The 13,861-nt window shown below is 40.2% G+C and overlaps 1 protein-coding gene across 4 annotated transcripts in view; it reads right to left on the reverse strand.

The window, feature by feature from the left end:
* Window positions 1–3,914: 3,914 nt before the first annotated feature.
* LOC122822297 (voltage-dependent T-type calcium channel subunit alpha-1H-like) overlaps window positions 3,915–13,861 on the reverse strand; it is a 141,285-nt gene continuing 131,338 nt past the window's right edge. For 3 of the 4 annotated variants that reach the window (XM_044100856.1, XM_044100855.1, XM_044100857.1), the window contains 4 exons: window positions 13,670–13,810; window positions 13,347–13,515; window positions 11,891–12,048; window positions 3,915–11,131 (listed from right to left, as the gene is read on the reverse strand). In XM_044100856.1, coding sequence (XP_043956791.1) covers window positions 9,836–11,131; window positions 11,891–12,048; window positions 13,347–13,515; window positions 13,670–13,810 — 1,764 coding nt within the window. In that variant the 3' untranslated portion in view covers window positions 3,915–9,835. Of the gene's footprint in view, window positions 11,132–11,890; window positions 12,049–12,863; window positions 12,921–13,346; window positions 13,516–13,669; window positions 13,811–13,861 lie in introns of those variants that run through there. The other variant, XM_044100858.1, reaches the window with a different exon arrangement.

The raw sequence follows: 13,861 nt of genomic DNA on the forward strand, positions 1-13,861 counted from the left end.
TCTGTATGATTTTACATTTATGACTTAAAGTTTTTAAGTACCTCTATAGTAAAAGTTATATTTAATATTTTACCTCAAACATTATAGACTTGTTTAGAAGAGACTGTATAATATATTCCCAGTAAACTTTGGGAACATGTACACATTATGTTTGCAAAAATATATAAATATACTAAATTCCAACTGTTTCCCAGAAATGAACAATCTTACTATTTAACACATTTACTTGATTCAGTCTACAAACCATTGGCAACTGATAAAAACATAAATTATACTTTAGCTAAAAGCTAAAATGCATTTTTGAGTTGTATATTGTGAAATAAAAATGAGAATCATTTCTTTCAATTCTTTTTTGTAATTTCTGTGGGGTATATCAAATGCATCTAAGGTACTACACAACATACCTTAGATGATGTTTGAGCTGTGATATACAGCTTTGTGTACTATATAGCATGGTATAAATTTATGGTCCAGCACCATAAGGCTGGAGTTATGCTGTAAATCTGGAGTACAGTACCACATATCAGAGAGTGTGCAGTACATCTACGTGACAGTTTCCGTGAGACCTCGCTGCAGAATCGGTCTTTCCCGTGTCACTGACATACGGCTACCAAAGGAAGCTGTTTATCGGCACTAAATCAAATTCTTTGCTTCATGAGTTTAAAAGTAAGAGGTACTAAAGAAGTACTGAAATGGCATTTCCAAAGTGGGATCCATTCATGTTTTTTTAGATGTGGTTCTATGATTCAGTCATTTAGACATGGTGTTTTTGAGTATTGACACCTTAGGTTTGCATATTTAAGGAAGTTTTCCAAGCTCAACAAGTTATGGGATTTTTTTCCCCCCAGCAGTAAAAAAAATTTAAACGATGTCCAAAGGTATTATTGTTACAGTTTCACACCAGAAACAGTAGCTCAAAGGATGCATGAATCATATCTGAAAAATCACAGATGTTTAATAACTTTTTCAGCTGAGGTTTGACATTTTCAATGATAATTAAAAAAATGCAAAAAACAAACTTGCATTCAGAATCGACTTGTTTGACTAGAAAAAAAAAAAAGTAGATGGTTGAAAGCACAAACACACTATGCAATCTCCAAAATCATACAGTATTTGAATGTGTCTCAACATCGTAAAATCTTAATGGTAATTTGTGTCACACTGAACGAGGGAGAGTAGCAGGCTGCGAGACTCGTATAACAAAATCAACTCAGAGAGATCCAACAGAGACGCAGATCCAACTACAGACTGACTGCAAGTTATTTTTGTTAATGATCTTCTCATGGAGAGGAGGAGGAAAAGGCGGGCATCGATTGTTTTGTTCAAGCAGGAGAGTGCAAAGCATGACATGATAAGATATTCCCCAATTATCTGAACAAGTCTGAAATTATTGTTTACAGACATTTAAACACAGACAGAGTCAAATGTCACTGCTTGCTGTGTAGGGCAAACTACACAACAGCAGACCAGCAACTCAAGCTCACAACTCTGAAAACTAAACATGTTGGTAATTGCACAGTTGTGAACCCAAAACTTGCAAGCAAATTTGGAATCTCTTTCTAAATGCACCCAAAAACATGAGTACATTTGAGAGTTACATTTATAACAGGAAGATGGAAGAGCATCCATTGACATATAAACAAAAAAACAGTCCAAGAACAGATCCTTGAGGAACAGTTGTGAACAACTTTACAGCAGAGGACTCTTGATTTTCTATTTGGGCAACACATATTTGATTCTAATTACATACAACTTCTGCCTCAGAATAGGGCATTTTATAAATAGCACAATGTTCAAAATTATATTTTTACTTTTTGCACTTGAGATCAAGTACATAATGTGGCATTTTATTATAGACACTTCTGGAAAGAACATGTTCAGTACACCGTTTCAGCTAGGAACCTCTTGTGCAACAACTATTGTTGCAACAAAACGGCTTTACTGACAGCAGACAAAGAAAACACAAATTAATGGCCTTATCGCACCATTTGCGCCAATCTTTTCACAGAGAGAAATCAAGTGGAGGAATGTTTTAAAAACACACACACACACATTTCAAAGACTGTAACCAACATGAAAGATGTTTCTCCAATGGTTGCAGTCAAAATATTTCTTTGAATAAAGCTTTGACAGGCTAAATTAAATCACCAAAAGATTGAGCTACTTTTGAATGCAGAGTTTCCTCATACATCAAAAGGCAAGGCTGGCTGACCTCGACAAAAAGCCCAGTGACTGATGCTGTTGAGACGGGTGGTGAATTAAAATGGAGTTTGTAAAAGTAAAATCCATCAGTCGAAAATAGGATTTGATAAATATTGGCACTTAAATGAAAAAAACAAAACAAAAACAAAACATTACCAGTCACTGTTGTTTCTGTGAAGGGAGGTGGGAAAGGAGACGTTTTTTTTTTCTTTTCTTTTTTAAATCTGCTATCTCAACCTTTACTTCTTACAACATAATACAGCTGACACTGCTTCTCTAGCAAATACATACAGAATGTAACATGCTCAAGGCTAAAGTCTGCCTTTGACAGTGGATGGATGGCAACATCTAGTGGTGTCTTTTATGGATACCCTCAAAGTGCTGTACAGACGTGTAGGGGGACAGCAAATTTGCACATCAAATTTTATGCATTTCGAAAATGTTTTCATGATTCTGTCTTATATCAAAATGTAATCTTGCTACATGCTGCTTGATTTAAAATGTAGGCCATTTGTACGTAAAGCCCTGTTTTACCTAGAAACTGGGATTGCGTGTGTGGGACCTCACGTTGGTAACTTTTGGTCAGGATTTTCTGGTAGAGCGCAGTAATCATAGTTATATTATTTATGGTAATTTGGGTCTTAAAGCAGCAAACAAGGCTCATGTCATACTTTTGACCGTAATGTTTTATTGTACGCTCTTCTTTTCTTTTCTCAAATTCTGTGTTGGTTTTACACCGAATGTAGCAGAATATTTTGACAAAAGCTTTGGGATCATTGGGATGTTTTAGGCAAACCTAGTGGGAACTTTGTATTCTTTTCTCTTGGATTTCTCTTCTGGATGCCATTTTTGCCCAATCTGTCTTTTTGTTCAAGTGATTTCTTGACTCTACAGATGAGACTAGTCGTGACTAGACCCAACAAAAGGCTTTTTCACTCATACTTAATTCATAATCGATCAAGTGGAGAAACAATATAAACATCATACATTTGAGAAAAATAATACACTAAGATTCTGAATCCTTTTTGGCATTTCTTTGAAGCCCCCTGCGGTGTTTCTTGTAGCTAGTCATTAAATATTTTTCTATTGGAGCCTAGCGTCTTCTTTACCTAAAAGATTGACACTTCTTCTGTCACATAAAAGGAATTTAGACGCACGAAGACTACTGTACACATTCAATTCGACATCTTTCAGTTTTCAATTGAATATCTCCAATTTTTACAGTTAAACATCGCCACCTAGTGGTTGTTTTACTTACCTACACAGTTGCGATAAAGACCTTCCGCAGCCTCACTCTGACAGTTCTGATGGTGCCTTAACAAGGATGATTATTAGATTTTAAAGACTAATATAGCAGTTTGAAGTTGATCAAACTGCGCTCCACAGTTGGACAGTAAACTCTTCCATGTAATACAGTTTCGTCTATTTTTTTCTGTATTTTACAAAAATAACAAGTTTATTTTAAAACTTCCACTGCTATTGGTCGACATCCTCCGTTTCTCTGCAGAGCGTCCCCTGATGATGTTTTTTGCACTAAACTGTGCTTTAAAACTATTGTATTTAATCAAAATTTCTATATAAACTTGTAGGATATATGTGTGTAAACTGAAATAATTACTCTATGAATAAAGCCAAAAGCAAGAAGTCCATTAGACTGTGTCAGGAATGGGAAAAAAAAAAAAAAAAAAAAAAAAAACTGAAAAAAACTTTGCTTTTCATTTATTTCTTTAATTGACAGGGAAACATCCTTCGGGACAATGGTTGGTCATCACACAGTAATCAGCAACAAGACAATAAGTAGCATCCATTTGCTGAACCTCTAGACGCATCCTGTGCCCTCCTTTCTTCCTCTGAACGTAGGGAAAAAGCTTGTTATTGCAGACAAATTGAGTCTCAAAACAGACAAAAACAGCTGCTCCCCTTCTTGTAAGGCTTGGGGGGGAGAGGGGTTGAGGAGGGAGCGCTTAGGTCAGAGAGTTGAAATAAAAATATAGCAGGCAAAATAAAGAAAGAAAAAGAAAACAAGAAAAACAAGAACAAGGCATTTTATTTAAATAACCTCATGTTCTGTCACAGTTTGAACGTTTAGGTTGTATTTTTGAAAGAATCGTGTCCTGTAAAGAGCATGGCCTCCACCTCAGTGTTGACCAAGAAAATGCAACTAATCTAATCGGTCCTTTAGAGCGCATCAGGGCCAAAGCTACTCCTACGTAAAATATATGAGTTTCACTATCACCAGCGTTCCTAAAATGTTCATAGTACTATAAGGAAAAGTGAAAAAAAGCTCCTTTACTTCGAGTTTCTTTCTATAAAACTGTATAAAGAGGAGTCTGGTCCTCGTACAGCAACTGATGACCCCATATTGCATTGGACCATAAAGAATAAGGTCATTTGATCAGGATTTTATCAGATACAAATAATCAGAGCCCAGAGCAATTAGGTAGTCAATCTACAAATTGTAACGTCTGAAAATGTAAATATCAAAATCTCTAAAACACCCAGGAGATTCTTTCCCAAAAGTTCTTTTTTTTTTCTTTTTCTCAACAATTACATGCAATAGTCAAAAGCGTTTTCCTCAAAAACAGGATTTATATATTAAGATCCAAAGATCTGTAAATCATAAAAACGATTCAGCTGTCTCTATCAAACTGTACTGATTAACAGGGCAATTATGCCTTACAGATCGGGGCTGTCTGCGCTCCAACAAATAAGGGGGAGACAGAGAAGAGGCTGTCCACATGAAACCTCCCCACTGCTGATAACCTGTGCAGAAAGAGGACAAGGAACAAGACGAGCAAACACTGTATAAAAAAAACCATGAGCAAAATTAGGAACTGTGCAATATTCAGGAAGAAATGACAACCTCGCCGAGTCCAAGTTCAGATCTGCCTCCAGAGCTGGAAGAACAGCACTACGAAGAAATGAACTAGCTCTCAACTGTGCTCATAAGCAGCGACGTGTGAGGCTGACACACGTATGATTATTAGTTATTTATGTGTATCTCACCGTTTTGACCTCGACATGCATACAGCGTGGGAGAGGTAACGCTAATGAGTGAGCAAAAAAGTAATGATTATGACCGAGTGATTATGACGGTTATAATCATCTTCATCGCTGATCTGGTGCTTAGGTGGCTCTCTAAGATTTCCAATTGCCCATTTGAGACAATTCACCAGCCTCCGAAATGAAGTCAGATGAGTTAAACATCCATAAAGCAAGAGGTTAAAAGAATTAATTTACTTTTTTCACAATTTTCACAACACAAACCAGCAGAGACGCTGCTTACTTAAAGGGAAAATGTCATCATATTTTACAGTCTGAAAACCTATAAATATTAAATGTCTCAAATATAAATCTTTCACAGTTTGAATCTACCTCTCTAAAATTGAAAGGTACAACTACTAAAAGTGGAAGATAATGTAACATACGTATTAGCAGAGCTCGCCAATTTTTAAAGAGAAAACTGACTTTTTTTTCCCCTGACAACACCAACAAAGAACTTTCCAAAACCAATCAGGTCAAACAGTTTTGTGACTGTTTTTTTTTTTTTTTTTTTGGGCAATGCAGCAAAGGAGCACATGCCACAAAGTTCCGTATGCAGAACCAGAAAAATGAGGCAACAGTGGGTGAATCTGTTGATCATGTCAACGTCTCCCTCCAAAGGTTGCTTCGGTGCGTTTACCCACCCTTCAACAAAGGCTCATTTATTTTCTTCTCAGGGAGCCGAATGAACGATGAATTACATGTTAATTATAATGTATTCCCGGGGGTCAGGGACAACCTTGAAGGACTACAATCTGAAAATACTTGAGACCCCCCCCCCTAAAATGGCACACCTATTTTAATAGTTCAAACACAAAATAGGCCATAATATGCATTAATATTAGCAGTAGAAACCATCTTAGCACTACTGTATAAACTATTCTATAGTCTTCGTTATCTGTGTGTGTGTATGTGTGTGTGTGTGTGTGGGGGGGGGTTCCATAGTACTTCCTTTCTTTTCCTAAAACCACATGTTTAGCATTAGCTTAAAGTGACTTTTCAGAAGCGATGACATATTGACTAAAAATTTATATCCTTTTGAAGTTTAGTAGCGACAAATATAATCCAAATCATGAAACATGGACTGGTTATCAAAATATGAGAATTTCCAGCAACTTCCCTCCACTATTCTTCTGTTTCATTGCGGAACTTGCAGACATAAAGTATTCCAGGGACGGCAGAAGGCACCACAGTGACAAAACTGGTCAGAACCAGAGCAGACATTACATCTACTTGAATACAGCGTGTATATTAGACGTCTTGGTTTCGATTAAAATTGTTTAGTAATTTATTCCCATAGCTAATTACAGGTACACCCAGCCTAGCAGGAGAAATGCCTAAGAACAATGCTTTGGACACCTGACTTCCTCCAGTTCACTGGGTAAATCACCACAGAAATATTCAATTTAAGAGCTTGAATTTAAGCTTGAAATTTTGTCGTCACAATTTTTGTGTTACCTGGCCATTGGTATAGAAACTGATGGCTGAGTTTGGATTTTCATCACTTTTCAGCTTACTTTTAGAGGCATTTTTCGTCCAAATCTCGAGTTCCGGACATCGCTATATAAACATAGCTACAGTAGGATGCTATGAACCCGAACATAACTGAATTTAAAAAGTTGTAAAAAAAAAATAAATAAATAAATAAATAAGAAAACATGATGATATTCACCCTTTAATGTGTTGATTTGGTTGGTAAATTTGGTTGATCAGAGACAGCATCAAAGCACTTTGGTTTTCTCTCAGGTCGCTGAGGACTTGTGCATGCTTCATGCTGATCACCACAAGACATTCGAAATAAAGCACAATGAGAAAAAAAAAATTAAAATAAAAGCATCATAGAATAAACAACGCTGTCCCAGCCAGCTGTCTTTAGACTTTTGAAATAACGAAAGTGTACTTCTCATGCACACATATGCCAAACAAGACTGAGCTGAAAAACAGCTGGATCAAAAATGCATATTGTGCTGTGTCAGAGTAGAAGTGCGGCTCTGTACGACAATACTGGAACAGATTGTGTGGTTTGTCAGCAAGCTGTGGCTTCATTTTATCTGGTGTGGGAAATAAATATGATCCGTTGAAAACGATGAATTGCTAGTCTAAAGAGGAGGAAGAAAAAAAATAAAGAGTGGGATGACAAATGGCTTATTGAGTCCTCAGTAGAGATGCTTGTCACTCTTCTGCTTACAGTAACACCCCAGGCTGGTGGGCCTGAGCTTTTGGAGGAAAAAAAAACAACAAAAAAACAAATCTGCAGTACCAAACCCCACAGCCACACCCGCCCCATCACAGCCATAATGAGGCCGTGCATACCTACAGCAGCATGACCGCTAGAAATAGTAGCATCCCTCAACCATCATGAAAAAAAAAAATAAAATCATCTTATATCATATATTTATAACAGTTCTACAGTATGTATGAATACAAGGATGTTGGCTGTCTTATGTAGTGTGGATGTCACTATATTTTCCACATATATATATTTATATATTATTATTGCACTCTGGCTACACATATTTAGAAAGTTAGTTTGGTTGTCTTTAGATGTACAGAAACACGGGTGTCAGAGCTGATCCAGCCGAAGCACAGCAGCAGAAGAGAGGCTCAGTGATGCCACTTTAAATTTCTTCGCATTTCCCCTGCATTGCAAAAGTACACACACTCCTTGAACTTTTTCACATTTTGTCACTTCACATTCACCAACATCGATGTATTGTAATGGCTTTTTATATGTGAATCATTTACTGAAGACAATGTTTTTTTTGTCAGACACTTTAAGTTGGTGCTTTGCAAGTCTTTTGCTACTAGCTTTTTTTTTTGTTTTATCATTCGTAATAAAATAGCTCAAACAGTCTTGAATAGAAAGTGTTTGTAAATGTAAGTTGTCAAATCTTGACACTTATTCTCAGCTGGATGTAGGTATGGACTTTGGATAGGCCATTCTTGTTTGCATATCTAAACCATTCTTTTGTTGCTCTGAGTGCATTTTTTAAAAATATTTTTAGTCCCAAATAGGTTTTATTTTTAGGCATTTATTTATTTTTTGGCTCCATCCATCTTCCCATTAACTCCCAACAGCTTTCTTTTCCCTATACTGAAAGACAAAATTCGACGGCACGATGCCACCACGTCTTGCTTTATCGTAGGGAAAGAGGCTAATGCGATGAGATCAGTGCACTTCCTTCCATGTTTACTTGGCTTGTGGCAAACTGAAAACTGGACTTATGTGAAAAAGTTTAATGGATATAAATATTTTACAAGGCATTGCAGGTGCTTGTAGATTAGGTATTTGTGTTTTCCTAAAGACACCCCAGTACGGCTTTTTGTCCTCTAAAATTTGCTGAAAAATCCCTAATTTTGAAATCAACTTGTAAAAACCAGTGCAAAGCTTCCCTAGAGATTTTTGTTTTCTTCAAAGGTTCAAGATTTTTTTTTCTTCATGGTTTAGGTCCATCAAAGACCTACGTGTTTGCACCACTGAGCCTGCTTCCCCAGACTGTTATTGAGACACCACGTACACAAAAGTCTGAGACAAAACTACAGAAAAAAAAAAAACACATCACACGCCAGTTCTCTCCTCTGATGCTTTGTCAAAATAGAAAAATAAAGTCCCTCCCCTCGACCTCGACTTGCAGTTTGAGAGGAGTTTCAATCACCTTCACCACTCTCGCTGGATCTTTTAGAAGAAACATACATTCACGAGAGGACAACAGAGGAAATACGAGCAACTTCAAATTCAAATCTGTGTGCAAAAACATTATAGACCTCTATAAAAATATGTGCATATGGATAGAGCTATCTTTAAATCTCACCAAATACATTATTTTTTTTCCTTTTATTTACACTTGGGCAAAAGAAAAAAAAACTACAGCTCTGCCGTGCTCCCCCTCTCTGTCGTCGCGAGAATGAGCAAGTTCGACTTCGGCGACGATGGACTCGACGGAAAACCTCGCACGGAGCATTTACACTTTTCCTCTCTGATCAATGTGATCGAGGAGCAGAGAAGGGGCGAGCAGAACGTCTGCAGAAAACCTGAAGTTGCATATCCCACCGTTCCCCCTCCCACGCTCGCGTTTCACAAACCGCCTACCCTATTTAAAAAGAAAACAACAACAACAACAAAAAGAAAAGGAAACAAAAAGGGGTCGGCGGTCACCAGCCAGACGCTGCTTCCTGATTGGCTCGCGTGGGTGAGGACAGTGTGTGAAAAAAACTTTGGCTACAGAGTAAGGTGGCTTCAGTCCTGTTGTGTGGTGAGGGGATCAGCCATCAACGCACTACAGTGAGTGATACTAGAAATGTCCAGCCTTGGCGGATTTTTTTTTTCTTTTTTCTTTTCTTTTTTTTTAAGCAAGAAAAAAAATTACCCCGCCATCTGTTTTAATCATGAGGAGTTCCTTCCCACGTTTTCCTGGAAGGAATCAATGTCTTTTCTTTGTATAACTAAAGAAAAACAAATTAAAGAGCCTCTCTTCCCTTCTTCAACACCAAACACTGCTGAGGTCAGATGTGGGTTGGGGAAGGTTTCTACTCCAGCTTTAGAGACTTTTCAAAACTGAATAATTCATCTCCTGAATGCAACTCTGAGAGTTCACTGGGCGGTCCTCCGATTCTTTGCGCTGAAACCTGGACTGCTTCCCAGTCGGTTGTCGAAAGGGGAAGAGCAGGCGACGGATTCGGGCTCGCCCGTGTACCTGGACTGCGGTTGGTCGAAGGTGAATCGGGGGAGGGGGATGCAGTCTCCTGCGAGTGGGGAGTGCCTCGCGACCGTCTGGGAGAAAGGCATAACGGTTGGGAGGAGGGGCGCGTGGGGCTGGATGAAGACGTTTGGGCTGATGGGAATGTGAGTAGGAGGCGGCGTGTGCGCCTGGGCGTGAGTCGGGGCGGATCCCTGCGACGGGGTCAGTGTGTGTGTCGGCGAATGCGGCCGCAGCGGCGCGGCGATCGGTGTCAGAGTTGTCTGCATGTGTGCGCGGAGCTGCGTTTCTGCGGGTGTGTCTTGCGAGTGCTGTGTGAAGTCGTTAGAAGATGTCCTGCGTCTCAGCGTCATGCTGCAGTCGGCCAGTTTCGGGGGCGAGGGAAGCAGGCGCTGTTCCCTCTCTGGGGGGGGGTGGATGGAGATGCAGGGGGGGCTCGTCTTCTTCTTTCTCTGCCTGCCGCCGACTGATTGCACCCTCACGGGAAAGGCCTGAGCGCCCTTTTCCGGTCGATGGGTCTCCAGCATAAAGTTTTGGCTGTCGGTGGTTATGAGGGCCTGCGGAAGGCAGACCTCGATCGAGTGGCGCCGCTGGTCATCCGAGTGACCCGCCAGTTCTAGTTGAGGCTTCTCCAGGAAGCCGTGGAGGTCGACACTGAAGCCTTTCTTGACGTCCTTTGATCCTGCCCCGTGCAGACTAAGGGTGCTCCTGTTGGACGGAGGAGGCAGCGTGGGGATCAAATCGAGGGAGAGCGGCGAGGCGTAAGGGGACAGCGAGTGGCTGCGACCTGCCTTGCGCCCGTTTTCCTGTTCACCTCCGTCTGCGTCCCTCCACCTGTGGCAAGCCGAGCTGGTAATGTGATACACCTCTGCGTCGGCCGGGTCCGAGAGGGAAATGGCGGACGGAGCCCTGGGCCTGCGGAGGCTGCTGGAGCGAGAGGGCAGACGCGGTGAGGGGGGTGGAGGCAGGAGAAAAGACGGAGGAGACGGGAGAGGAAGGAGGGAAGATGGTGACGGAGGAAGAGAGGAGGGAGATGGTGTGTATGGGTGGAAGGAGAGGGCAGAGGGGGAAGGGGGCAAAGGAGGCAGTGGGGAGAGTGACGATGGGGATTGGGGAGGCAGATGGGCCGAACTGGACCTCTCCTGTTGCTCACAGCTTTGGGACTCCACAGAATCAACTTTAACTGCCCCCTGCAACACACAAAATCACACACAGCTATTAGCTCTTGGTGGCTTTAGTCCTAGTGAAAGTTCAAAGCAAGGTAAGCTCGTGTGGTAAAAATGATGAAATTCATTAAGAAAGAAATAATGCAAAGATTCCTATGAAGACATTAACAGTGTCTTGCATTCTGTTTTATCTTTATTAATACACGTATATTCCAGAATTTGAAGCTTGCGCTGTCAAAAAACAGAAGAGCCAAGCAAACAGATTTACCCTCATTAAAAGTTTTCACATTTTGTCTTAGCAGAACCCCATCTTATAGAGATTTGATGTCACAGTCAAGCATTACAAATTACTTGACATATAAAATCTGAAAGGTTTGAATGAATGCTGCAAGTCAAGGACGTGATGTGATCTGTTGCGTTTCTACTCTGCATAAATAAGTGTGCATACTATACTGTTTGATGACCAGGATCAAATGGAATGTATGTAAGACTGAATTGAAATGATTAGAATTTCACACAAAAAAACAACATTTGTTGTAAATCTGTAAAGTCTGTGATTGATCTCCTTTTAGTCTCACTAATGAATCTTAATTTGATTTAATTCTGGACTTTGACTGTAGAAAAGTGAACCTTAACCTTAGTCCTGTGGAGAAGTGGTTCACTGGAGCCTCAAAGACAGGTGTATAAACAGCCTTTCCAGTCTGAGGGAGGTGAATTTCCCCATGTCTGTTTTCGAAAACGTAACAACAGAATTGAACTATGAGGCGGTCGGGTCTCTCTCACCTGTCTGTGCAGGGCCCGTGGTGAGGGGCCGGGTGTTGGCGGGGCAATGCGGGGCAAAGTGAGGGTGGGAGTCGACTGGGGGTGAAGAGGGGAAGCGTCTGGAACCTGCAGCAGAGAGCGGCTCTCGCAGGGCTGGGATTGGATCGACATCACTGAGACTGCGGGATGAGATGAATCAAGAGGTCACCACACAAAAGGTTGAATCGCATTTTTGCCTCCGTAGAAACATGCAGCTTTGCAGAAAAAAATAAAAATAAAAAAAATCGTGCACAATTAGTACTACACTGACACATGTAGTAGTTCCTGTAGCATTGTAGTAAATGACACTTTATTATGATAGCACATCTGGAGTAAAGGGATCAGCAATTTCAAGAAAGTAATTTAGCGGTGATTAGAAGATGTTGAAACATCAGACATGCTATCAAAACAAAATGTTTTTTTGTTTTTTTTCTGAATGAAAGTTGTCTAAAACTTTGAATGGATTGCTAATCAGAGCAGAAATGTTATCTTGAAGCTGTTCATAGATGATAAAAAATCTACATTTAGATTCTGGTTACACAAAAAGCTTCACATGATAGATGCAGTAAGGATATTTTCACCTCTGGAGGGCTTATTAAGAGACTAGTAATAGGCAAGCAAGTCCAATCTCAAAGAAACTATGTAACCAGAATCTCTGGTGTTTTGAACACACATATCCCTTGAATCTGTGAGTTCGGGTAAAGCCGTTTCAGCATTACGTTCATCTTAAATCAATACCTTCAGCTCAAGCTCTAAAGTCACTGATTCCGAAAACCTCCTGTAATCTGTACACTCGTTCTTTTTTGGCGCATATGGTTTTTGTGACTTTCCAGCTTGTCCTGAAAGTTAACTGTAGTCTCCTTTTAGGTTTCCAGCCATTTAGAAGTTGAGCAGATGAGCCTGTGTGAAGGTTGCAGAGATTCACATGGATCAACTCATCCACTACAGCCAGTACCTTGGGACAGAGCTCGGTCTGCCCACAGCCGGGTCACAACATGCCATTAGAGTCTGACTGCAGATGAAACAGTTTTTGTCAGTGCCTTTAAAATGTTTCCTTTTTTTTTCTGCTGCTATTTTGACTGTTTACAGGAAAGAACTAATTCTAGAAAGACAACACACCTATAATGTTATGTAACAATTTTGAAACAACTAATATTAAATCTTGAGTATTTACATCTTAGCCCCCACTCGAATTTTCCTCTTATTAGCCTAAAAATAGATAGCAGAATCTATCTTCCCCCACATCATAATTTAGTCTTTTTTTTTTGTCAAATAAAAATCTATTTTGAAAGTGAAATTATATGTATATATTATCATATATTCTATGTAAGGTTTAGTAAACTGCACTGTCACTAGTCTTGCACCCAGTTACATGTTAAAGTATATGAACAAACCTCAACATTTCTGTGGCGTTGTTTGGAGGTTTCAATCAACTCACCCGCATGCTGGTGCTGGGAACTAGCATCTACCTCCTTTGTGGGGTAGGGGGCGCTAGCAGGTCGTACGGGTTGAAACATGTAGCTGTCGTTTGGCAGAGAGTGCATCCTGGATACGGACATCTTGCCTGAAGACAGCAGGTTCTGGTCATTGTACTGCTGCTCTTCCTCCTACAGAGGGCGACAAACACCGCAGGGTTCATTCACGCCACATTCTGCTTCAAACTGTCACAACGTGTTAAAATCAATTAGTAAATTCTTCAGTTCATGCTTGTGATATTATTTTACAACAGTATGCTGCTAGCAAACACAGTTGACCTCTGACCTCTTCAGGTGAATTCGGGCATGGCCCGATATAAGTTCCCCCCACTGAGCTGTTGTTTGATCCGGTGCTTTGTCTGCGTTGCCTCTCCACTTCCATTTCCAGTGCAATTTCTGCATCCATCTCTGCGTCCTCTTTGGCCTCCTAGAGAGCGAGACACACTTCTAGTTTACATTTTGCAACCAAATTTCAGGC

Source organism: Gambusia affinis, linkage group LG19 (assembly GCF_019740435.1).
Source record: "Gambusia affinis linkage group LG19, SWU_Gaff_1.0, whole genome shotgun sequence".
Classification (NCBI taxonomy): domain Eukaryota; kingdom Metazoa; phylum Chordata; class Actinopteri; order Cyprinodontiformes; family Poeciliidae; genus Gambusia; species Gambusia affinis.